This window comes from Zosterops lateralis, assembly GCF_965231275.1.
Source record: "Zosterops lateralis genome assembly, chromosome: 23".
Lineage (NCBI taxonomy): Eukaryota > Metazoa > Chordata > Aves > Passeriformes > Zosteropidae > Zosterops > Zosterops lateralis.
In genome coordinates, this window is record NC_139783.1 from 1,853,068 (window position 1) to 1,876,607 (window position 23,540).

General features: G+C 58.2%; 2 protein-coding genes across 2 annotated transcripts; both read right to left on the bottom strand.

The window, feature by feature from the left end:
* Positions 1-1,011: 1,011 nt before the first annotated feature.
* Positions 1,012-10,116, bottom strand: LOC310918408 (uncharacterized protein). The gene is made up of 3 exons (XM_083877274.1): positions 10,111-10,116; positions 2,547-2,621; positions 1,012-2,358 (listed from the first exon to the last, which is right to left on the bottom strand). Exon 3 carries the CDS (start codon positions 2,303-2,305, stop codon positions 1,142-1,144), a length of 1,164 nt encoding a protein of 387 aa, XP_083733400.1. The 5' UTR covers positions 2,306-2,358; positions 2,547-2,621; positions 10,111-10,116; the 3' UTR covers positions 1,012-1,141.
* Positions 10,117-12,086: 1,970 nt separating this feature from the next.
* On the bottom strand, positions 12,087-13,184 carry LOC310918325 (uncharacterized protein; the record flags this gene model as incomplete). Its single annotated transcript, XM_083877179.1, has 1 exon — positions 12,087-13,184. Exon 1 carries the CDS (start codon positions 13,107-13,109, stop codon positions 12,087-12,089), a length of 1,023 nt encoding a protein of 340 aa, XP_083733305.1. The 5' UTR covers positions 13,110-13,184.
* Positions 13,185-23,540: the final 10,356 nt, after the last annotated feature.

The window sequence follows — 23,540 nt, forward strand, 5'->3', positions numbered from 1 at the left end:
AATAGCCCCAAAATCCACAAAACCCCCTTCCCATCTCCCCCCTAAACCCACCCAAACTGACATGATCCCACTCTGGATGGTCCTGCATGGCACACACTCCAAGGCTCTGGAATTCCACTTCCCAGACAGGAAAAGATCTTCCTGCCCTTGAAGGAAAAGCTCTGGAGAAGGGGCCCAAAGCCAAGGGCAGCAAGATCCTACAGTCACATTTCACTGCCAGCCCCCAGAACTCCATCCATGCCTGTTGGAGCGCCTGCAGTGGGAATTCAGTCAGGGCAGGGTCTTGGGTGGGAGCTGCCCTGGCTCAAGGGAGACACTGAGAGACAAAGAGAGCAGAGAGAGAGGCAGGAGAGAAAGGAGGCCACAAACACAGTCAGCTGAGAAGGTGGCACTCTGAAAACAGAACTGCAACTGACTGGAAATGAATGGGGCACAAATCAAGAACTCTCCAAGTTTGATTTACTATCAAAATACATCCCACCCACCCAGCCACACACAGTTCCCATCCCACCGCTCCAAATCTGGATCCCACCCCTCCTAATCTCCTTCCAACCCCATCTCTCCCTGGTGGCTGTGGAATTGAGTAAGTTTGGCAGGGGATTGGCTTCATCTGAGGTGGGAACAAGCCATTTTGAGGTGGGATTGAGCCCTTTTGGGGTAAGATTGAATAGTTTTCAGTGGGATTGGAGTGGTTTTGAGGTGACAGATCGATCCCTCTTGGCTTAGGGGGAGGGAGACGAGAAAAAAATTAACAGCAAATCCAAAGCATAACCAGCCAGGTGTCTTCCCAATATGGATTACAGGGAACGTGGGTCACAGGGCTCTGCCCAAAGTGGCTCCTCCAGTGGGGATGGAGCCGGAGCAGTGCACGAAGCTCTTCCCACACTGGGGGCACTTGTAGGGCTTCCCTTACTGGTGTTTCTGTTGATGTTGGGTCAAGTGAGAGCTCCTGGAGAAGCTCTTCCCACATTCCCTGCACTCATAGGGCCTCTCCCCCGTATGGATGCGCTGATGCCTGATGAGGGTGGAGCTCTGCCTGAAGCCCTTCCCACAGTCAGGGCAGCAGAGAGGCCTCTCCACTGTGTGCATGCGCTGGTGTTTGAGCAGACTGGAGGTGAACGGAAACCTCTTCCCACATTTATCACACTTGTAGGGCCGCTCCCCCAGTGTGGATCTTTTGGTGCAAGCTCAGCCTGGCTCTGTGACTAAAGCCCTGCCCACATTCTCCACACTTGTATGGCCTTTCCCCAGTGTGGATGTTCTGGTGCTTAATCAGGGTGGCTTTCTCTCTGAAGCTCTTCCCACATTCCCCACACTCGTAGGGCCTTTCCCCAGTGTGGATCCTTCGGTGGCAGATCAGGTTGGAGCTCTGGCTGAAGCTCTTCCCACATTCCTCACACTTGTGGGGCCTCTCCCCTGTATGGACACGCAGGTGCCTGACAAGGTTGGAGTTCTCCTTGAAGCCGGTCCCGCAGTGGGGGCAGCGGAAAGGCCTCTCCTCGGTGTGTGTGCGCTGGTGTAGGAGGAGACTGGAGCTGGTCTGAAACCTCTTCCTGCATTTATCACACTCGTAGGGCCTCTCTCCAGTGTGGATGCGCCGGTGGATGATGAGGGTGGAGTTGCACGTGAAGCCCTTCCCACAGTCGGAGCAGTGGAAGGGCCTCTCCCCTGAGTGTGTCTGCTGATGTACAAGGAGCTGGGTGCTGGTCAAAAACCCCTTCCCACACTGGGAACACTTGTAGGGCCTCTCCCCAGTGTGGATCTTTTGGTGGAACTTCAGGCTGGCTTTCTGCCTGAAGCCCTTCCCACACTCCCCACACTTGTATGGCCTTTCCCCAGTGTGGATGTTCTGATGCTCAAACAGGGTGGTTCTGTCTCTGAAGCCTTTCCCACATTCCCCACACTCGTAGGGCCGTTCCCCTGTGTGGGTCCTCTGGTGGCTGATCAGGCAGGACCGCTGGCTGAAGCTCTTCCCACATTCCCCACACTTGTAGGGTTTCTCTCCAGTGTGGGTCCTCTGGTGGCTGATCAGGTTGGGCCTCTGGCTGAAGCGCTTCCCACATTCCCCACACTCATAAGGCCGTTCATCCGTGTGAATCCTCTGGTGGCGGAGCAGGTGGCACCGCCAGGTGAAGCTCTTCTCACACCCCAAGCACTTGTGGGGCTTCTCCCCATCATGGAGCTGCTCATGGACCACCAGCTCTGAGCTCTGGCTCCATCTCTGGCCGCCTTCCGCACACAGGGTGGGTGTTTCAGCCCCGTTCCATTCCTGCACCGTGGAGCCGCTCAGAACAGCCTCTCCCATGAAGTTCTGCCGCAGGGACTTGTCCTCCCTGGTCTCCAGGCTCAGCTCCTTGTCTGGGGGAGGAAGGACAAGGAGAGGATGGGATTTGCCTCCGTGCCAGAGGGAAGGGGAAGGAGATCCCCCAGTGCGTCCCCAGCAGGACGGTGTCAGCAGTGGGGCTGTCCTGCAGCCAGGGCCAGGCTGGGCTGGGAGATGGAGCAGGAGAAAGGGGGAAAGGGGCACTGACTTCCTGCTCACCCACCTGGGTGTCCTGGGGCATCTTCCTCTTTCTCACAGTCTCCTTCTCTGTCCGGCCAAGGGCTGGGAAAGTGAAATCCTGGTTTGGGAAAAAATAAGGGATGAGCACGTTGAGTTTGAAGGTACCTCAGCCCAAGTCCATCTCTAGAATTCACCAGGCACCTGGGCTCCATAAAAACCTCCCCAACACCAAGATTCAGCCCTGAAAAGACTTCCAGGAGTTCCCTGTCTCTGGTCTCTCCCCTTTGGTGTTCAGGGGGTCCCCCTGTCCCAGCTGCTGGGGGTAAGGCTTGACTGGGGGTCCCTCGTCTACTCTGTCCCCCACCCTCCCCAGGCTGCTGGGAGTCCCAGGAACCCAAAAAGCTCCCCCATTTTCCATCTGCCCATTTAGGGATGCTGGGGGGTTTTGAGGTCCTGGGGTCCCTTCTCCCCTTATTCTCTGCTTTGGCTGCACGGGGTCCAAGGAGTCCCCCCCTGCCCCTCTCCAGGCTGTTGAGGGTCTCACGAATCGCAGCGCTCCCCCCTCTCTGGGCTCCCCACTTGGGGGTCCTGGGGGACACAGGGCTCTGCTCCTCCAGGCTGCCTCTGCTGGCAGCTGCCACTGGAACACCCCTAAAGTCCCCCAGGGGGGATTTTCCACTCAGCTTTGGAGTTCTTCATTCTCAAAACATCCCCCCCCACAAAAACACAAAAAATAACTCAGGGACCCACAGGATATCTGGGCTGAGCTCCCCCTCCCCGGACACCTGTGGGATAGGGGGATGAGGGACAGGCTTGACCTCGTGGTTCCTTCTCCTATTCTTTATCTTGCTTTGTCCACCCCCTTCTTCTTCCTCCCACTCCCCCTCTTCCAGCCCTCCTCTTCCTCCTCCCTAATCCCACCTCCTTTTCCTACTTCCATCCCTTCTCCTGCTCCTTCTTCATCCCTCCATTTCTACCCCTCCTCCTCCTCCCCCAGGAGCAGGCACACCCCGGGTGCCCCGTTCCCCAAGCCCTGGCAGCCCGCGGGAGGAGCAGGGATGGAGCCGGGACAGGTCGGGATGGGCAGCGCGGGGCTCTCGGCTGCTCCCACCCGCTGGGGGTGGGGGAATCCAGACTGGGGAAAAGGAGAGGGAAACTGGGAAAACTGGGGGCTGCAGATCCACACTGGGCCTTGCTGGGGATCCTGGCTGGGGACTTCCAGCCCTTGGGGCTCCTCTCGGGAGATCTGGGATGGGGGAATGCAGAGAGGGCTGGGGGATGCCAGGAGTGCCATCACTGGGAGTGACTGGGCTGTACTGGGGTCACTGGAACCTTACTGGGCCAGCTGGGAGTGACTGGGAATGACTACAAGCATGCTGAGGGCAACTGGGGTATACTGGCAATGTCTGTGACCATACTGGTGTGACTGGAACTACACTAGGAACAACTGGGACCATGCTGGGGGAAACCTGGAACCACTCTGGGGGCAACTGGGGGTGGCTGGGTCTGCACTGGGGGAACCTGGACATGACTGGGACCATGCTGGGGGGGACTGGGATCACCTAAGGACTGACTGGGACTGTACCAGGGGCAACTGGGTGCAACTTGGATCACACTGGGAGCAACAGGGAGCAACTGGAACCATGCTGGGGACAACTGGGATCCTACTGGGATCACAGTGGAAGCAGCTGGGCCATGCTGGGGGGACTGGGATCATACTGGCAGCAACTGGGACTGCACTGAGAGTGACTGGGAGTGTTTATGAGCAACTGGGATCAGGCTGGAAGCAACTCTGGGCAACTGGGAGTGACTGGGAACATGCTGGCAGCAACTGGGATATACTGGGAGAGACTGAAACTATAGTGGGGGTAAATGGGAGCAACTGGCTGGGCCCACACTGGAGGATAATGGGAGCAGCTGTGCCCATGTCGGGGTGATACTGGGATCCTACTGGAACTGACTGGGATCATACTGGGAGTGACTGGAAGGTGCTGGCATTGACTGGAACCATCCTGGGAGTGACTATGGGTCCTGCTGGGATGATCCTGGGAGCCACTGGGATTACACTGGGTATGAATGGATCCTGACTGGGGGTTACTGGGCCCATATTGGGAGGAAAATGCGGACACATTGGGAGCAACTGGAATCAACTGGAAGGTACTGGGATCAAGCAGAGGGGACTGAGATACCATCTGGGATCATACTGGGAGCAGATGGGACTATACTTTGGGCAACTGCCAGAAACTGGGATCATGCTGGAGGTAACTGGGAGTAACTGGGAAAGACTGGCATCATTCTGAGGGAACTGGAGCCTTACTGGGGTAACTGGGAGTGACTGGGAATGACCATGAGCATGCTGATTGCTACTAGGTTAAACTGGGAGTGTCTGGAACAATACTGGGGAGACTAGAACAACACTGGGAACAGCCAGGACCATCCTGGGAATGACTGGGACCACGCCACAGGACACTGGGAGTGACTGGATCTACACTGGGGGCAAGTGAACCACGCTGAGGTAACTGCGAGTGCCTGGGAACGATTATGAGAATGTTCAGGGCAACTGGGATATACTGGGAGTGTCTGAGACCATGCAAGTGCTGACTGGTACCAAACTGGGAGAAAGTGGGGGGGGGAACTGGGACCAAGTGTGAATGACTGGGGCTCTGCTGGGAGAAACTGGGATCATCCTGTGAGTGACTAGGACTATGCTAGGGGCAACTGGGAGAACTGGAAAGACACAGGACAAAAGTAGGAGGAAATGGGAGCAATTAGGACTGTTATAAATGTATATTATAAAGTTGGCTTTTTGCAAGATGTGTGCTATATGATTAATAACATTCCAGTAAGGATATAAGTTTCCTATTTCTGCTATTAGTAAAGAAAACTAGGCATAGTGGTAGTAGTTGATATAAGTATGCTTAAACAGTCTATTTAGTCAAGATAACATCCAATGAACATGTAAAGAAGACTCGGCTACCGATACACCAACTATCAGCATCTCCCACCTGAAGAAAGGATGGACCAAGGCCCAAGCTGGAGGCGATAATGAAGACACAGCCACGAAACACGTGTGCTCTACAAAGGCGGAGCCAAGGAGGGACCACGCAAAACAGTTCCTAAAATACAGAAATTAGTTTATGGAAGAATATGAATATGCACAATCTAATGCAAGAGAAAGGGTATTTAAAGAATGTCTCTGACATAGCAAAGTGTGGAGTTGGCTGAATGCCAAGTCACCAGGCCAGCTGTACTTTGCTTTTTTTTTCTATCTCCTAATTGTCTTTTTTTTATTAAACCTATTTCCTAAAATTTACCAAAAAAGTGAACCTCGTTTTTCACAGGACCAATTCTGGGGGCAAACTGCATCATAACAGGGAATAACTGGGAGTGACTGGACTCATAGTGGGACCAACAGGGAACAGGGAGAGAGTGAGGGGAAGTAACCAGGTTCATACTGGGAATGTCGAGGAAACTGGAACCACGGGCTGGGGACACTGGGCTCATACTGGAGCAGCCATTGCCAGCACCGGGACCCTCGAACCCCTTTCCCGCCCCTCCAGCCCCCAACGGGGTCCCGGCAATCCCAGGGGTCCCCCCCTCTCGGGGTCCCCTTTGCCCTTCTGGGGCTCTCCTCTCTCTGGGGTCCCGCTCAGGGAAGCCGCGGCTCTCCCGGGCTCCCCAAACCCGGTGTCCCCCCGGCCCCGCCGGTCCAGCGCGCTCCCCACGTGGCCCCCACAGAGCTCGGAGGGCCCGGCCCGGGAAGCCCAACCCCCACCCAGGGGGGATCCGCATCCCCCCGCCCCCGCCGGGGCTCTGCCGACACCGGGACACCCCAAAAACACCTCCCGGGCACCCCACGATGTCCCCCCGAGCGGCATCTGCGCCTCGCCTTTGGAGCCCCGCGAGCTCCAAACATCCCCCCACAATACCCCAAACCCAGGGACCCCAAACCCGGGATATTTGGGGCGAGCTCCCCCTCCCCGGGCACCTGCGGGACGGGGGGCGATGATCCCGGCGCTGCCGCCCGTTCAGGCAGCGCTGGAGCCGCCGCTCCCTCCGCTCGTCTTCTCCTCCCGCTCCTGCGGCCGCTGCGCCTCTTCCTCCCTCCCTCCTCCTCCTCCCCCGGGCCCGGCCCCGGACTGGGAGGGCGGGGACAAGGAAAGGGCAGGAACTGGGAGGGGAAAGGGGCGGGGTCAGGGACAGGGCGGGAATCATGAGGGGAAAGGGGCGGGGTCAGGGACAGGGCGGGAATCATGAGGGGAACGGGGCGGGGCCAAAGGAACGCGCGGTCCTAAAACCGCCCGGTTTGACCTAAAATCACTCGAAATGGCCTAAATTGTCCAAAGGGACCTATAATCCACCCTAAAGCAGATCAGGTTCAGACTCAAATTACCCAAAGACGCCAAAAATCCCCACAACGCAATCTAAAGTCACCCAAAGTGGCCTCAAATCCACCCTATATCTGTATGGTTTGTCTTAATAATCACCAAATGGGGATAAAATCATCCAAAGGCGTCTAAAACCAACCAATGCGGCCTGAAATTTTCAAAAGTGGTTTAAGACCCGTACAAAGTGGCCAAAAATCCTCTCAAATCTCCTAAAAGGCTGTAAATTCCACCCTGAAAATACTTGGTCTGGCCTAAAATCAAAGAAATTTACCTAAAATCCACCCTAAAACCCAACAGATTTGGACCAAATTCACCCCAACAGGACCAAACCCCACCAAAATTGGCCTAAAACCATCCAAAGGGATCTAAAATCCAGCTTAAAACTGCCCAGTTTATCTTAAAATCATTCAAAGGGGACTAAACCCCACCAGATTTTGCCTATAATCAGACAAAGGGGCCAAAAATCCACCCTAAGCCTGCCCAGTCTGACCAAAAATTACCCAAATGGGCCTAAAATCTCTGGGATTGGGACCAAGACCGAGACCGAGATCAGCACCAGAACCGGCACCAGCACCAAGACTGAGACCGACACCGGATCCAAGAGTGGCACTGAGAGTGGCACCGCTCTGGGACGGGCACCGAGACCAAGAGCGGGACCAGAACCGACACCAGAACCGACACCGGCACCGCTGCAGGACTGGGACCAGGACCAGAACTGACACCAGAACTGAGACCGGCACCAGAACTGGCACTGGGACTGGGACTGAGACCGAGACCAGCACCGGAACCAGCACCGAGACTGGCACCGCCCAGGGACTGGGACCGAGACTGGGATTGGCACTGGGAGCACTCCGGGACCAACACTGGCACTGGGACCGGCACCGGGACTGTGCTGAGACCAAGACTGACACTGGGACTGAAACCGGCAAGAAATGGCTCAAAAGTCACCAAAAACGCCCCCAAGGAGACCAAAAATGCCTGAAAAGTGACAGGAAATTACTCAGAACTGGCCCAAAAACTGACTAGAAATGCACTCTGTTGGGAAAGATTAATCAGGGAAACCTTATAAATATGATTGCTTGGCAAAAGATTCTGAAAATGTGAAACCTATAGTCGAGATAGAAATGGAAGCTTACTTTGAGTTGTAGGATACCGAGTCTTAGTTACTATATAACCTAAAGACAATAGCCTAGCCAGCTGAAGGAGAATCCCTTGTGATTGAACAAGACCTTTCTGCTGGCTAAGGGATCCAAAGGTCAATGTAGCAAACCAGAAAAGTCTAAAGAGTAGTTTTTAGAGTTTAAAATATAACACATGGTAATGTAGTAGTTCTTATAGGCTGTATGTAGATTCTATAGGATTTTGTGTCTTGTATTGGTTGGTCACTGTAAATTAGAATATTCATCACAAAAGGAGATATAATGTATGGTAACCAGGACCTCGCTCTCTTCTCTTCTTCTCTCTTCACCCTCTTCACTCTCTCTGGTCCCTGTTCTCTTGGCTTTCCTCTTCGCTCTCTCTCTCTGGACCTCGCTCTCCTTTCCCTGCTCTTACCTCTGCTCTCTTCCCCCTGCACTCTGATCCCTGCCAACTTGCTGTAGCTCTCTCCCCTCTTCTTGCCAGCTGACCCTCTTGCTCTCTCTCGTTCTCTCTCTGGGACTTCCCTTCAGCCCAGGCTGGTGGCTGAAGGGAAGGCCCTTTCTACCCACGACCCTTGCAATAAAACCACATATTCTAGAATATCTCAGGTTTGCAGAGTACCTTGTCCCTGTAAGTCGCGAATGTTTCTACACACCCGAAATTACAAACCATGGCTCATAATGACACAAAATGGCCCAAAAAGTGACCAAAAATCACCTCAGATGTCTCTAAAATGACAAAAATTGCCCCAAATTACCCAATATAAGAGGAAATGGCACAGAAGTGGCACAAAAGTGACCAAAAATGGCCCAAGAATGACAGAAAATGCCCCAAAATGCCACAGGATGAGGAAGAGTCTGGAGGGACACAGAATTCCCAAAAATTAAAAAAGACATCCCCCAAAAATCACATTAAAACACCAAATTAATTTTAAAAATACCTGAAAAAAGCCTTAAAAATGCCTCAAAGGAAAAAAAAAACTGAAAATGCCTCCAAAATCTCTAACGTTTCCAAAATTTTCCACACTACCCCGAATTTCCCAAATTCCCCAAAAATAAAAAAATCCCCCAAATACCAACAAAAAACACTAAGAAAATAAAAAAAAAACAACCCCAAACCCTTAAAATGCCCAGAAATATTTTTTAAAATCTCCCAAAACTCCTTAAAACTCCCTAAAACTCCCCTACCCCTCGGATCCTCAAAATTCCAAAAATATTCACCAAAGCCCCCAGATAACAACAGAAAACACTCTAAAAATGCAGAAACGTCACCCCAAAAGTTCCTAAAAATACTTTAAAAATCCCTGAAAATATCCAAAGAGTCCTCCAAAATCCCCCCAAAAAACTCCCAGAAGTCCCGCAACACCCCAGAACTCTCGAAATCCTTGAAAATTCCCAGAAATTCCTACACTTCCTTCTGATTAAGTGGTGCAGCAGGCAGAAATTTCCCAACAGAACACCCAAAACTGAACAATTTGGACCCCAAATTTCCAAGATTTAGCCGTACAGAACCAAGAATTCCCAAAAAATTCATTTAAGGACCTCAAAATTCCACCATAGAGATGCCAAGACCCCCCCCCCCCCCCAGACCCCCTTAAATCCCATATAGAGAACCCCAGATCCCCTATAGGGTCTCCCAGGCCCCACTATAGATCCCCCATAGATCCCCTCAGACCTCATTTGGAGACCTACGGACCCCCCCAGACCCCCCATAGGGACCCACAGACACCCCCAGACCTCTCCGGACCCGCTATAGGCTCCCGCAGACCCCTACAGATCCCCTGTGGACTCCCTCAACCCCCCAAAAGGCAACCCAGACTCCCACAAATCCCCTATATCACCCAGACCCCATTTAGGGACGCCCGGACGCCCTTTACGGACCTCTCTGGACCCTCGATAGACCCCCCAGACCCCGATAGAGCCCCTATACCCCCACAGCCCCCTTTAGGGACCCCCTGAGCGCCCTAAATCCCCTATAGACCGCCCCAAATCTCCTACAGACCCCCCACCAAATCCCATAAGGAAACTTCCAAGTCCTCTCAGACCCCTACAGACCCCTATAGATCCCCCATTGCCCCACCGTAGGTCTCGGAAATGCCGGAGCCGGGCCGGGAGACCGGGAGAAAAGATGGCGGCGCCCCGGGAAAGGCACTGCTGAGTAATCTGCGCATGCGCAGGAGAAATCGCGCCAGTAGAGGGGCGGGACTCAAGGGAAAAGAGGCGTAGCCAATTAAACGGCGGAGAACGAATGGAATGAGGCGGGGTCAGGGAAAGGCGGGAACTGAGAGGGGAAATGGGCGGGGTCAGGGACAGGGAAGGAATGAGGAGGGAAAGTGGGCGCGGCCGGGAAAACGCGCGGTCCTAAAAGGGCCCGGTTTGAATTAAAAACACCAAAATGGGCCTTAAACCTCCGGGACCGAGACCGAGACCGAGACCGAGACCGAGACCGAGACAAGATCAGCACCAGAACCGGAACCTGCACCAAGACTGAGACCGACACCGGAACCAACAGCGGCCCCGCACAGGCCCCGGCACTGGGACCGAGACCGAGACCAAAACCAGCACCAGAACTGGAACCGGGACCAAGACTGACACCACGACCGACACCGGCACCGGCACCGGGAGCGCTTCGGAACCGGCACCAGCACCGGGAACGCTCCAGCACCGCGGCCAGAACCGAGACCGGGAGCGCTCCGGGACTGAGACCGAGCCCGGCACCGGAACCAGCACCGAGACTGGCGCCGATCCGAGAGCGAGACTGAGACCGAGCCCGGCACCGGGACGGGGATCGGACCCGGAATCGCTCCGGGATCGGCTCCACGATCGCTCCGGGACCGCCGCGGTCGCTCCGGACACTTTTGGCCGCGGCCCCGGCCGGGACTGGGAGGGACTGGGAGGTTCCCTTGGGCCGGGCGGGACCGCCTCGGTTCGCATCGTTCCGCCGCAGCCATCCTGGTCCGGATGATCCCAGTCTCTGTGTTTCTGATCCAGATGGTCCGAGCCTGTGAAATCCCAGTCCATGTGGTCCCAGTCCGCAGGATCCCACTCTGGATGGTCCTGCATGGCACACACTCCAAGGCTCTGGAATTCCACTTCCCAGACAGGAAAAGATCTTCCTGCCCTTGAAGGCAAAGCTCTGGAGAAGGGGCCCAAAGCCAAGGGCAGCAAGATCCTACAGTCACATTTCACTGCCAGCCCCCAGAACTCCATCCATGCCTGTTGGAGCTCCTGCAGTGGGAATTCAGTCAGGGCAGGGTCTTGGGTGGGAGCTGCCCTGGCTCAAGGGAGACACTGAGAGACAAAGAGAGCAGAGAGAGAGGCAGGAGAGAAAGGAGGCCACAAACACAGTCAGCTGAGAAGGTGGCACTCTGAAAACAGAACTGCAACTGACTGGAAATGAATGGGGCACAAATCAAGAACTCTCCAAGTTTGATTTACTATCAAAATACATCCCTCCCACCCACCCTGCCCCACACAATCCCCATCCCAGCACTCCAAATTTGGATCCCACCCCTCCTAATCTCCTTCCAATCCTATCTCACTCTGGTGGCTGGGGAATTGAGTAAAATTGGCATGGGATTGAGTTTATCTGAGCTTAGAACAAGTCATTTTGAGGTGGGATTGAGCCCCTTTGGGGCAAGATTGAGTTGTTCTCAATGGAATTGGAGCGGTTTTGGAGTTACAGTCCAATCCCTCCTGCATTTTGGAGTGCAAAGAGAGGGAGAATGCTGCCCAAAATCCCCCAAAAACACACAAATCCTCCAGAATATGCCCCAAATCCTAAATTCACCAAAAAATATCTGTGAAACAGTAGGACTTTAGACATATTTGATCAATTTCTTTCTTTCCAACTGTGTTTTGGCTGTTTACAAGGGATGAAGATGTTAGAAAAACATTAAGGCAAAAACAAAAGGATAAACAGCCAGTTGTCTTCCCATCATGGATCCCAGGGAATGTGGGTCACCAGGGCTCTGCCCAACGTGGCTCCTCCGGGGGGATGGAGCTGGAGCAGAGCACGAAGCTCTTCCTGCACTGGGGGCACTCACAGGGGTTCCCCTACCGATGGCTCTGTTGGTGTCTTGTCAAGGTAGAGCTCCTGGAGAAGCTCTTCCCACACTGGGGACACTTGTAGGGCCTCTCCCCAGTGTGGATGCGCTGGTGCTGGATGAGGTGGGAGTTGTGCATGAAACCCTTCCCGCAGTCGGGGCAGCGGAAGGGCCAATCCTCTGTGTGCATCCGCTGGTGCAGGAGGAGATGAGAGCTGGTGGGAAACCTCTTCCTGCATTTATCACACTCATAGGGCCTGTCCCCGGTGTGGATCTTTTGGTGGACGATCAGGTTGGCTCTGTGCCTGAAGCCCTTCCCACATTCCCCACACTTGTACGGCCTTTCTCCAGTGTGGATGTTCTGGTGCTGGATCAGCTGTTCCCTCTGCCTGAAGCTTTTCTCACATTCCCCACACTTGTAGGGCCGTTCCCCCGTGTGGGTCCTCAGGTGGCAGATCAGGTTGGAGCTCTGGCTGAAGCTCATCCCACATTCCTCACACTTGTGGGGCCTCTCCCCGGTGTGGATGCGCCGGTGCTTCTCGAGACTGGAGTTCTGCTTGAAGCCCTTCCCACAGTCGCTGCAGCAGAAAGGCCTCTCCTCGCTGTGTGTGCGCTGGTGCAGAAGGAGACTGGAGGTGAACTGAAACCTCTTCCTGCATTTGTCACACTCGTAGGGCCTCTCCCCAGTGTGGATGCGCCGGTGCCTCTTGAGTGTGGAGTTCTGCTTGAAGCCCTTCCCACAGTCGGGACAGCGGAAGGGCCTCTCATCTGTGTGTGTCTGCTGATGCCTAAGGAGATCTGAGCTGCTCTGAAACCTCTTGCTGCATTTATCACACTCATAGGGCCTCTCCCCGGTGTGGATCCTCTGGTGGGCAGTAAGGGCAGAGCTCTGCCTAAAGCTCTTCCCACATTCCCCACACTCGTAGGGCCGATCCCCAGTGTGGATCACCTGGTGTTTTATCAGTTCAGAGCTTGACTTGAAGCTCTTCCCACATTCCCGACACTCGTAGGGCCTCTCACCAGTGTGAATCATCTGGTGACAGATCTGATGGGAGATGTACTGAAACCTCTTCCCACATTCTCCACACTCATAGGGTCGTTCCCCTGTGTGAGTCCTCTGGTGACAGATCAGGTGGGAGCGCACTCTGAACCTCTTCCCACATTCTCCACACTCATAGGGTCGTTCCCCTGTGTGAGTCCTCTGGTGACAGATCAGGTGGGAGCGCGCTCTGAACCTCTTCCCACATTCCCCACACTCATAGGGTCGTTCCCCAGTGTGGATCCTTTGGTGGTGGATTAGGAGGGATTTCTGGCTGAAGCTCTTCCCACACTCCCCACACTCGTGAGGTCGTTCCCCAGTGTGGGTTTTCTGGTGGCGGCGCAGGCTGGACCTCTGGCTGAAGCTCTTCCCACACCCCAAGCACTTGTGGGGCTTCTCCCCATCACGGAGCTGCTCATGGACCACCAGCTCTGAGCTCTGCCTCCATCTCCGGCCGCCTTCCCGGCCCAGGCCGGCTCTTTCCTCCTCACATCCTCGCCCTCGGCCTTTGCAGCCCCTCCTCCTCACCGATCTCCGGCCCTTTTCCTCCCCGTTGCGTTCCTGCGCCGTGGAGCCGCTCAGAACGGCCTCTCCCAGCAGCTTCTGCCGCGGGGATTTGTCCTCCCTGCTCTCCATGCTCGGCTCCTTGTCTGCGGCAGGAAGGACAAGGAGAGGATGGGATTTGCCTCCGTGCCACAGGGAAGGGGAAAGAGATCCCCCGTCCGCTCGGTGCCCGCCCTCCCCGGGCTGCTGGGAGTGCCGGGAACCCGAAAAGCTCCCCCCTCACTCCCGAACCCCTTTCCCGCCCCTCCAGCCCCTCCAGCCCCCAACGGGGTCCCGGCAATCCCAGGGGTCCCCCCCTCTCGGGGTCCCCGCCCTGCCCTTCTGGGGCTCTCCTCTCTCTGGGGTCCCGCTCAGGGAAGCCGCGGCTCTCCCGGGCTCCCCAAACCCGGTGTCCCCCCGGCCCCGCCGGTCCCGCGCGCTCCCCACGTGGCCCCCACAGAGCTCGGAGGGCCCGGCCCGGGAAGCCCAACCCCCACACAGGGGGGACCCGCATCCCCCCGCCCCCGCCGGGGCTCTGCCGACACCGGGACACCCCAAAAAAACCTCCCGGGCACCCCACGATGTCCCCCCGAGCGGCATCTGCGCCTCGCCTTTGGAGCCCCGCGAGCTCCAAACATCCCCCCACAATACCCCAAACCCAGGGACCCCAAACCCGGGATATTTGGGGCGAGCTCCCCTTCCCCGGGCACCTGCGGGATGGGGGGCGATGATCCCGGCGCTGCCGCCAGTTCAGGCAGCGCTGGAGCCGCCGCTCCCTCCGCTCGTCTTCTCCTCCCGCTCCTGCGGCCGCTGCGCCTCTTCCTCCCTCCCTCCTCCTCCTCCCCCGGGCCCGGCCCCGGACTGGGAGGGCGGGGCCAAGGAAAGGGCAGGAACTGGGAGGGGAAAGGGGCGGGGTCAGGGACAGGGCGGGAATCATGAGGGGAAAGGGGCGGGGTCAGGGACAGGGCGGCAATCATGAGGGGAATGGGCGTGGCCAAGGGCACGCGCGGTCCTAAAACCGCCCGGTTTGAATCAAAATCACCAGAACGGGCCGAAAATCAACCGTAACTGCACCAGGTTTTGCCGAAAATCACCGAAATGCACCAAAAATCTCCGGGACCGGGACTAACAGCGGGATCAGCACCGAAACCCGCACCGGCACCAAGGCTGAGACCGACACCGCAACTGAGACCGGCCCCGCACAGGCCCCGGCACTGGGACCGAGACCGAGACCAAAACCGGCACCAGAACTGGAACCTGGAACAAGACTGAGAAATTCCCTGGGAATAGAATTTCAGAAAACCAAAACATCTCAGGCACGAAACCAGGGCTACAATCCCTCTTGGCTTCTGGAGTGCAAAGAGAGGGAGAAGAGAAAAATATTAAGCTCAAATCAAAAGGATAACGGGCAAGGTGAGTTCCCAACACAGAAGACGGGGAATGTGGGTCACCAGGGCTCGTGATGGTCCCTTAACTGATCCCAGAGTGCAACAAACAACACAGAGGGGATTTCAGTGTTCATCACAACAAATGCACTTTGATTAGTGCCATCAGCAAATGCCATAGAAGGATCTGAAGGGAAATAAAGGACAGAGAGAAAAGAGAAAGATGGGGTGGGAAACAGCTGCCAAGGGAGAGACAAAGTCCTCGTGGCCCGGCCAATAGATCCGTCTTCTTCCATGGGGAGATCTGAAAAGTCTTTGCTTAACTCAGGGATCCTTACAGCCCTTTCCAAAGTGACAGGCAGTTGGCCAAAGGGTGGGGAGATCGTTATGGTGTGTTGGTTTTGAGAGAACTGAGAACAGGTCAGCCCTCAGCAGGTGCAGTCAATTCACCGTGACTTGCCCATTGTTTCTGCTCAGGCTCTGATGTTCCCATGGAAATGCTGCCAGGTTTTTCCATTGAACAGACCTGCAGGCAACACCTGGCAAACGTCCCACCTCAGCCAGGCCACAACTCCTGTGTTGGGGTTTTAGAGTCCTTTAGGGGTTTCAGTCTCTGTCCTTGAGGATGGTGGTGAGGCAGATGAGGATCTTCAGACCGTCTCTTACACCTCCCTATGGAGCCCCAGAGTCTGACGGAAACCCAGAGAGCCTGATCCCAGCCCTGGATCTGCAGGGATGCACATCCCAGCGCCCCGGATCCCAGCCCAGCCCCACGGATCCCCCCTCCAGTGCCACAGTTGCCATCCCAGCCCCACAGATGCCCCAGCCCCGGCTCCCCGGGCTGAGCCCCGCTCTGGCGGTGCCGCTCCTGCAGCACCTGCAGCTCCCTGGTGGCCCCGTGCCGGTGCCGCTCGTTGTGCCGGCTCCGGCCATCCCAAAATCCCGGCTCGGCTCCGGCCGCCATCCCCGGCGGCTGCGGCTCCGCCCGGCCCCGCTGGCGGTGGCGGCGCTGGAAGGGGATCCCAGCCAGGGACCCCACGGACAGGAACGGGGGGAAGCCCGGGCCGGGCTCCGACAGCGCCACGGGCAGGGACCGCAGGGAGAGGAGACCTGGGGGGACACGGAGATCTGGGGGCTGGGGGGCCATGGCTGAAGGAAAGGGGTGACTGGGAGGGCTGGGAAGGGGCTTTGGGTGTTCCAGGATTGCGAAAACGGGGCTCTGAGGGGTGGGAGAGGCGGGATGGCCGGGAAAGGGGTGCAGGGGCTGTCGGTGCCGGATAAGGGGGTGCAGAGTGGAACCCATGCCCGGGAATGGGGTTCGGGGGGATCGCGGCGCCCAGGAATGGGGCTTTAGGAGCTCCCCGGTGCTCCGGAATGGGTGAGCAAAGAGTCCCGGTGCCGGGGGTCCCCCTGAGCTCTGGTCGCCCTCCCCTGTTCCCCCAGGAGCGCCCCCAGCCCCAGCGCTGGAGCCATCGCGCGGCTCCGCTGCGGCCCCGCCCACAGCCCCGGGCCCGCCATTGGTGCGGCCAATGGGAGGTGGCGTGTGAAGTGACGTCACCGGGCGCCGGGCAGATCCCGGCGGCGCAGGGCGGGGAAGGCGGAAGCCAAAGTGCCCGAGGGAGCGCGGGGGGAGGGCACGGGGGAATTCCCGGGAATTCCCCGGGATCCCTCCTGGCATCCCCCGGGACCCTCCTCGGCCACGCCCTGCGGGACCCCCGGGCCGGGCTGTGCTGAACTCCCGGGCCCTGCGCTCCAGCTCTGCCCGGAACCCGCTGGCTTCGGCCCAAAGCGGGGGAAGCCCCGCCATCCGCGGATCCATTTTTTCCTGCGGCTGCGGGTCCCACCCCCGGCGGAGCAGGACTGGGCGCTGAGACTGTGATCCCTGATTGCCAGTCTCCTTCTCTGCCTCTCTCCTGTTCTCTCCCTTTCCTCCGGCTGATCATCAGTCCCAGAGCGGCTGGAGAGCCCCGTGCCCAGGTCGGGTTTCCCAGGAAAGGGAGGCCTGGGGGTGAGGTGCCCCGGGCTGGCCGGGAATGGGGGTCCGGGGGTCCCCGGGCTGACGGGAACAGGGGATCCAGGGGCTGGGAGAGGAGGATCCCCGGGCAAGGGGGTGCAGGGGGGTGTGGGTGCACGATAAGGGGGTGCAGGGGGTCCCGGAGCTGGGGAAGGAGATGCGGGGGGGGCGGTCCCTGTGCCCAGGAATGGGGATTCAGGGGGTGCCAGGGGGGATCCCCAAAGCCCCTCCCAGGGGGGAGCGGGAGCTGGGTCAGGAGCTCTGGGGAGAGAATCACCGAATCACAGAATGAAAAGGTTGGAAGAGACCTCCAAGATCATCAAGTCCAACCCAGCCCTAACACCTCAAACTAAACCACAGCACCAAGTGCCACATCCAGTCCTTCTTTAAACACATCCAGGGATGGTGACTGCACCACCTCCCTGGGCTGACCATTCCAATACTTTATCACCCTTTCTGTAAAAACCTTTTTCCTAATATCCAGTTTATATTTCCCTTGGCACAGATTGAGACTGTGTCCTCCTGTTCTGGCACTTGCTGCCTGCAGAAAGAGACCAACCCCCACCTGACCACAGCCTCCTTTCAGGAAGTTGTGTGACAGAGTGATAAGGTCACCTCTGGGTCTCCTTTTCTCCAGGCTAAACAACCCCGGCTCCCTCAGCCGTTCCTCACAGGGTTTGTGTTCCAGGCCCCTCACCAGCCTCGTGGCCTCCTCTGGACCCACTCAAGTGTCTCAACGTCCTTCCTAAACTGAGGGGCCAGAGCTGGACACAGCACTCAAGGTGTGGCCTGGCCAGGGCTGAGCACAGGGGAAGAATGACCTCCCTGCTTGTGCAGGACTCAGCACTTGAATGTATTAAACCTTATCCTGTTGGACTCTGCCCATCCATCCAAGCCTTCCAGGTCTCTCTGCAGAGCCCTGCTCCCTTCCAACAGCTCGACACACGCTCCCAGGTTAGTGTCACCTGCAAATTTACTAATGAAAGCCTCAATACCCTCATCCATGTCATCAATACAAATCTTGAAGAGAGCTGGCCCCAGCACAGAGCCCTGAGGAACACCACTGGTGACTGTCCCCAGCTGGATGCAGCCCCGTTCCCCACCACTCTCTGGGCTGGGCCATGCAGCCAGTTCCTAACCCAGCAAAGAGTGCTCCTGTCCAAGCCCCGGGCTGCCAGCTTTTCCAGGAGTGTGCTGTGGGAGGAAAGGGGGTGACCCCGGCATGGGGGGACATGGGGAGTCACACACACTCCAAGGGGGGGACGTGACCCCTGGGGAAACGGCGGCGGCTGCCGGGAAGGGACCGGGATGGACTGGGACAGGCTGGGCTGGACTGGGACAGGCTGGGCTGGACTGGGATCCCGACATATACTGGGATACCGTGGGCCCAGGACTGGGACTCCGTGGGAGCAGGATCAGAGCACACTGGGACCCAGCAGGACCAGAACTGGGGTAACAGGGATCATAGTGGCAGCAGCTGGGATATACAGGGAGTGACTGCAATCATGCTGGAATTGACTGGGAATGGCTGTGTGCAACTGGAATCCTGTTGGAAGCTACTGGGAGCAGCAGGGAGTGAGTGAATGCCCACTGGGAGACACTGGGATATACTGGGAGAGACTGGGAGTGACTGGGATCAGAGAGGAACCATAAAGAAAGTTACTGGAATAATACTGGGAGTTATCTGGGAGTGACTGGGATTGTACTGGGAGTGACTGGAACCACAGTGGGTGACTGGGGGCAACTGGGACCGTGCTGGGGGCAAATGGCATTGTACTGAGAGTGACTGGGTTTGTACTGGAACCATACTGGGAAGGACTGGAGCCAGAGTGGCCATGACTGAGATGATACTGGGGGTGACTGGAACTGTACTGGGAGCAGCTGGAACCATATTAGGGGTGAATAGGAATACCTGGGAGCATGCTGGGATCATAGTGGGATCCTACTGGGAGTGACTGGAATCAAACTGGAATCATGGTGAGTGTAACTGAAAGTGACTGGGATCGTACTGGGAGTGACTGGGAGCCACAGGGCCCAGGCTGGGAGTGACCTGGGCCCCTCCCCCGGGTGGAACTGGGGGAACTGGCCCAGCTGGGGCTGAGGGTTGCTCTCCCCCAGGGCTGCCCCGGGTCCTGCTGCCACCCCCGGCCCCACAGAGCCGAGGGACAGGGGACAGCTGAGGGACAGGGGACAGCTGAGAGACAGGCGACAGCTGAGGGACAGGGGACAGCTGAGGGACAGGGGACAGCTGAGAGACAGGGGACAACTGAGGGACAGGGCACAGCCGAGGGACAGGGCACAGCTGAGGGACAGGGGACAACTGAGGGACAGGGGAGAGCTGAGGGACAGGGGAGAGCTGAGGGACAGGGGACAGCTGAGAGACAGGGGACAACTGAGGGACAGGGCACAGCCGAGGGACAGGGCACAGCTGAGGGACAGGGCACAGCTGAGGGACAGGGGACAGCTGAGGGACAGGGGAGAGCTGAGGGACAGGGGACAGCAGAGGGACAGGGGACAGCTGAAGGACAGGGACAGCTGAGGGACAGGGCACAGCTGAGGGACAGGGACAGCTGAGGGACAGGGGGCAGCAGAGGGACAGGGGGCAGCAGAGGGACAGGGGACAGCTGAGGGACAGGGGAGAGCTGAGGGACAGGGCACAGCCAGGGAACACGGCCTGGCCCAGGGACACTGAGCTCCAGCACTCTGGGCTCCTGTGCCCGGGCTGTTGCCCTTGGGCTCCCAGCACAGGCCAAGGGGGGACAATCCCCTCCAGAAACTGTTGTTTGCTCTAAGCTTTGCTCTGGAACATTCCCAAGGAGCCACCTGCAGGGGCTGGAGCCCGGCCGGGTGCCCGGGGCCACCAAAGCCACTCGGGCAGTGCCCTCCTGCCCCGGGCAGGGCAGAGAACACCCAAGGAAAGGCTCGTGCTGGGCTCAGGGCAGGGACAGGGCACTCCCCTGGCGCTGCCACGGGCACAACAGAGCCGGCCTGGGGGAAGGATTGGGATTTATGTCCCATGGAATCCCAGCAGGGATTACTTCTCATTTCACTGCTGTCATTTCATTGATCATCAATTCCAATAATTTCCCCATGGAATTCCCATGGCAGTGGATTGGAGGGGAGATCCATCCATGGAATTCTCACCTGACTGGAATGAGACTGAGATCCAGCCATGGAAATTCCATGGGAATTTCTGCATTCCCAAGTCCCCCATGTCAGAATTCTAACATTCCCACAGGAATTCCCCTTTCCCTCTCCCACACCCACCCTTGTGCTCCAGAGCCTCCCAACCATATCTGATGTCTTTTGGGGGCCCTTCCACACAGGTGTGTCCCAGGTAATGCTTCATCTGCTCCACCAGGATCCCTTTGCATTCCCAGCACCTCTGGGTGATCCAGTGGCACCGTGGGACACTGCAAAGCTCCTGGATCCCAGCTGGAAGGAGATGAAATCCCACCCGTCGTAGCCGTACCGGTGGGATCCATGGATTCTCCATTGGACAGGAGGTCACAGCTGGAAACCACCTGCACCGTGTGGAGACCTGGGAACGAGGAGAGAAGGGACCCATGGAGTCGTGTCCCAGCCCCACAGAGCCCCTTGGAGCTCCCTGGATTCCCATTCCAGCCCCACAGATCCCCCCCATCCCCAGAGATCCCATTGCAGCCCCTCAGAGTCCTCCATTCCCACAGATCCCATTGCAGCCCCTCAGAGTCCTCCATTCCCACAGATCCCAGCCCAGCCCTGGCTCCCCCCACTCCCCCCGCTCTGGTTGTCCCGGCCCCGTCTCCAGGTCACTGTCGGCCACGAGCCGGTTCCTCTCCTTGAGCTGGGCCTGGTTATCCCAATGTCCTGGGCCTGGTTATCCCACTATCCCAGCTCTGGCTATCCCATATCCATCTCTGGCTATCCCAATATCCCAGCTCTGGCTATCCCAGTACCCCAGATCTGGCTATCCCAATATCCCAGCTCTGGCTATCCCAATATCCCAGCTCTGGCTATCCCAGTATCCCAGCTCTGGCTATCCCAGTATCCCAGCTCTGGCTACCCCAGTATCCAGCTCTGGTTATCCCAATATCCCAGCCCAGCTCCCGCTGCCATCCCCGGTGTCTGCGGCTCCATCCGGCCCCGCTCGCTGTCCCAGCGCTCGCAGGGGGTCCCGTCCCCGTCCCCACAATCCAGGACTGGGGGACCCCCGGGCCGGGCTCCGACAGCGCCACTTCCAGGGACTGCAGGGAGTGGGGAACTGGCGGGACACGGAGATTTGGGGGAGCTGGGGGGCTGAAAGTGGGAGCTTGGGGATCCAGGGGGGTCAAAAGGCCAAGGAAAGGGGGGACAGGAAGAGCTGGGACAGCTGAAGGAGGTTCAGGGGCTCAGAGTCAAGGAAAGGGGGTGCAGGGACTGGGAGAGGTGAGATGGGGTGTCCAGGGAATCCTGTGCCCAGCAAAGGGGGTGCCAGGGCTCCTGAGTGTGAGGAAAGGAGGGGCTGGGAAATGCAGGAATGGGGGCCCAGGGGTCCCAGGGAGAAGGAAAAGGGGGGTCTGGGGGCTGGGAGAGGCGGGGTGGCCGGGAAAAGGTTGTGTTGGTGCCGGATCAGGGGGTGCAGGGGGGTCTCAGGGCAGGACAAAGGGGTAAAAGGGCACCTGGGTTCTCAGGAATGGGGGTGCAGGGGGGCCTCAGGGTCAGGGAAATGGGGAGCAGGGACTTGGAGAGGTAGAAGGGAGTTCCAGGGGGTCCTTGAGCCCAAGAAAGGAAAGTTTAGGGTTTCCCAAAAAGGAGGTACCAGAGTGGGGACACTCAGAGTGTTTGGGAAGGGGGAGTTCAGGGGTCTCTGGTTTTGAAGAAAGGTGGGGCTGGGGGCTGGGAAAGGCAAGAATGGGGGTCCGAGGCATTCCAGGACATCCCAAAGTCAAGCACAGGGGATGTCTGGAGGCTGGGAGCCATGGGATGGCCGGGAAAAGGGGAGCAGGGGGTGCTGGTGTTCAGAAATGGGGGATTCAGGGGGTCCCTGTGCAGGATAAGGGGAGCAGGGGGGTCCCGGGGCCGGGAATGGCGGGTCAGGGTCCCGGGGACAGGGGTCCCACTCCCCCTGGCCCCCCCAGGAGCGCCCCCAGCCCCAGCCCTGGAGCCATCCCGCTGCTCCTGCTCACTCCCAGCAGGATCCCAGTAGGATCCCAGCACAGCCCAGTCACTCCCACTCCTGGCATTCCCCCCGAGCCCCCGGGGATCCGGGGGATTCCTGGTGGCCACGGCGCTGCCCAGGTCACCAAGAGGCGCCGGGAACAGGAGGAGATCCAGGCTGAGGAATTGACAAATGCCCTGGGGCACTCCTGCCTGGAATGGCTCCGGAAATGTGTCAGATATGGGCGGGAGGCACTGGAGCATAAAGGGGGGCAGGAGGGCAGAATTCCCGTGGGAATGTGGGACTGGGAAATGTGGGATTTGGGAGGGCAGAATTTGGGAACATGGGAATTCCCGTGGGGCCTCCAAGGATGGACCCCACTGCTGTCCCATTGCCATGGGAATTCTGTAGCTGGATCTCACTGCCATCCCATTCCCATGGAATTCCATGGGCAGATCCCATCCCCATCCCACTGCCAGGGAAGCTCCAGCCCAGATCCCCCCAAACCCATCCTGGGAGTCGCCCTGTTCTTTGCCCTCCCCACCCCCCACAAGACTCCTGGGGGTCCCCCCATGACCCCCCCGGCCCCCCCAAACTCCTCCTGGGTCCCCCCTCATCCCCCCACGGGGATTCCTGGGAGTCCCCCCGTGTCCCCTCCCCCAGGACTTTGGGGGTCCCCCCGACCTGTCCGTGCCCCTCCCCCGTTTCTGCCCCCCTGTGATGGTGGGGGGTGGGGGCCGAGTGCTGGTGCCCCCCTGCCTGCAGCAGATCCAGCGCTGGGGGCACTGCAGGGGCTCCCTGGCCATTTGGGCTCCCCTGGGATTTGGGGTGACCCCCCGGGCCCCAGGATCTCCCTGAACACGCTGACGCTGCCCGGGCACAGTGAGAAGGTTCAGACCCGGCTCGGGGTCCCAGCTCTGTCACCGGCCCCGCCCAGGGACCCCCAAACCCTCCCGGGACCCCCAAATCCCCCCTGGGACCCCCAAATCCCCCCCGGGACCCCCAAATCCCCCCTGGGACCCCCAGCCCCCCCCGGGGCTCCGCTGCCGGAATCACCGGGAGTGGTGTTGCCCTTTGAAGGGGAGTTTTCCTGGGAACCCAAAACAGGCGCCTCTTAAAGCAGCCATGGCAGAGAGAATCCCAAAAATCCACCCCGGGGGAGAGGGGGGGCAAAACATCCCCCAGAGGGGCTTGGAATGGGGGTCCCCTATAAAATGTCACCTGACGGGGGTGATGAGGTGCTCCCAGCACAGCCCAGTCACTGCCAGTCCTGGCATCCCCCTGGGCCCTCTCTGCCTTCCGACCTTTCCCGGCTCCATCCCCGCTCGTCCCGCGGGCTGCGAGGGGTTCGGGAACGGGGCAGG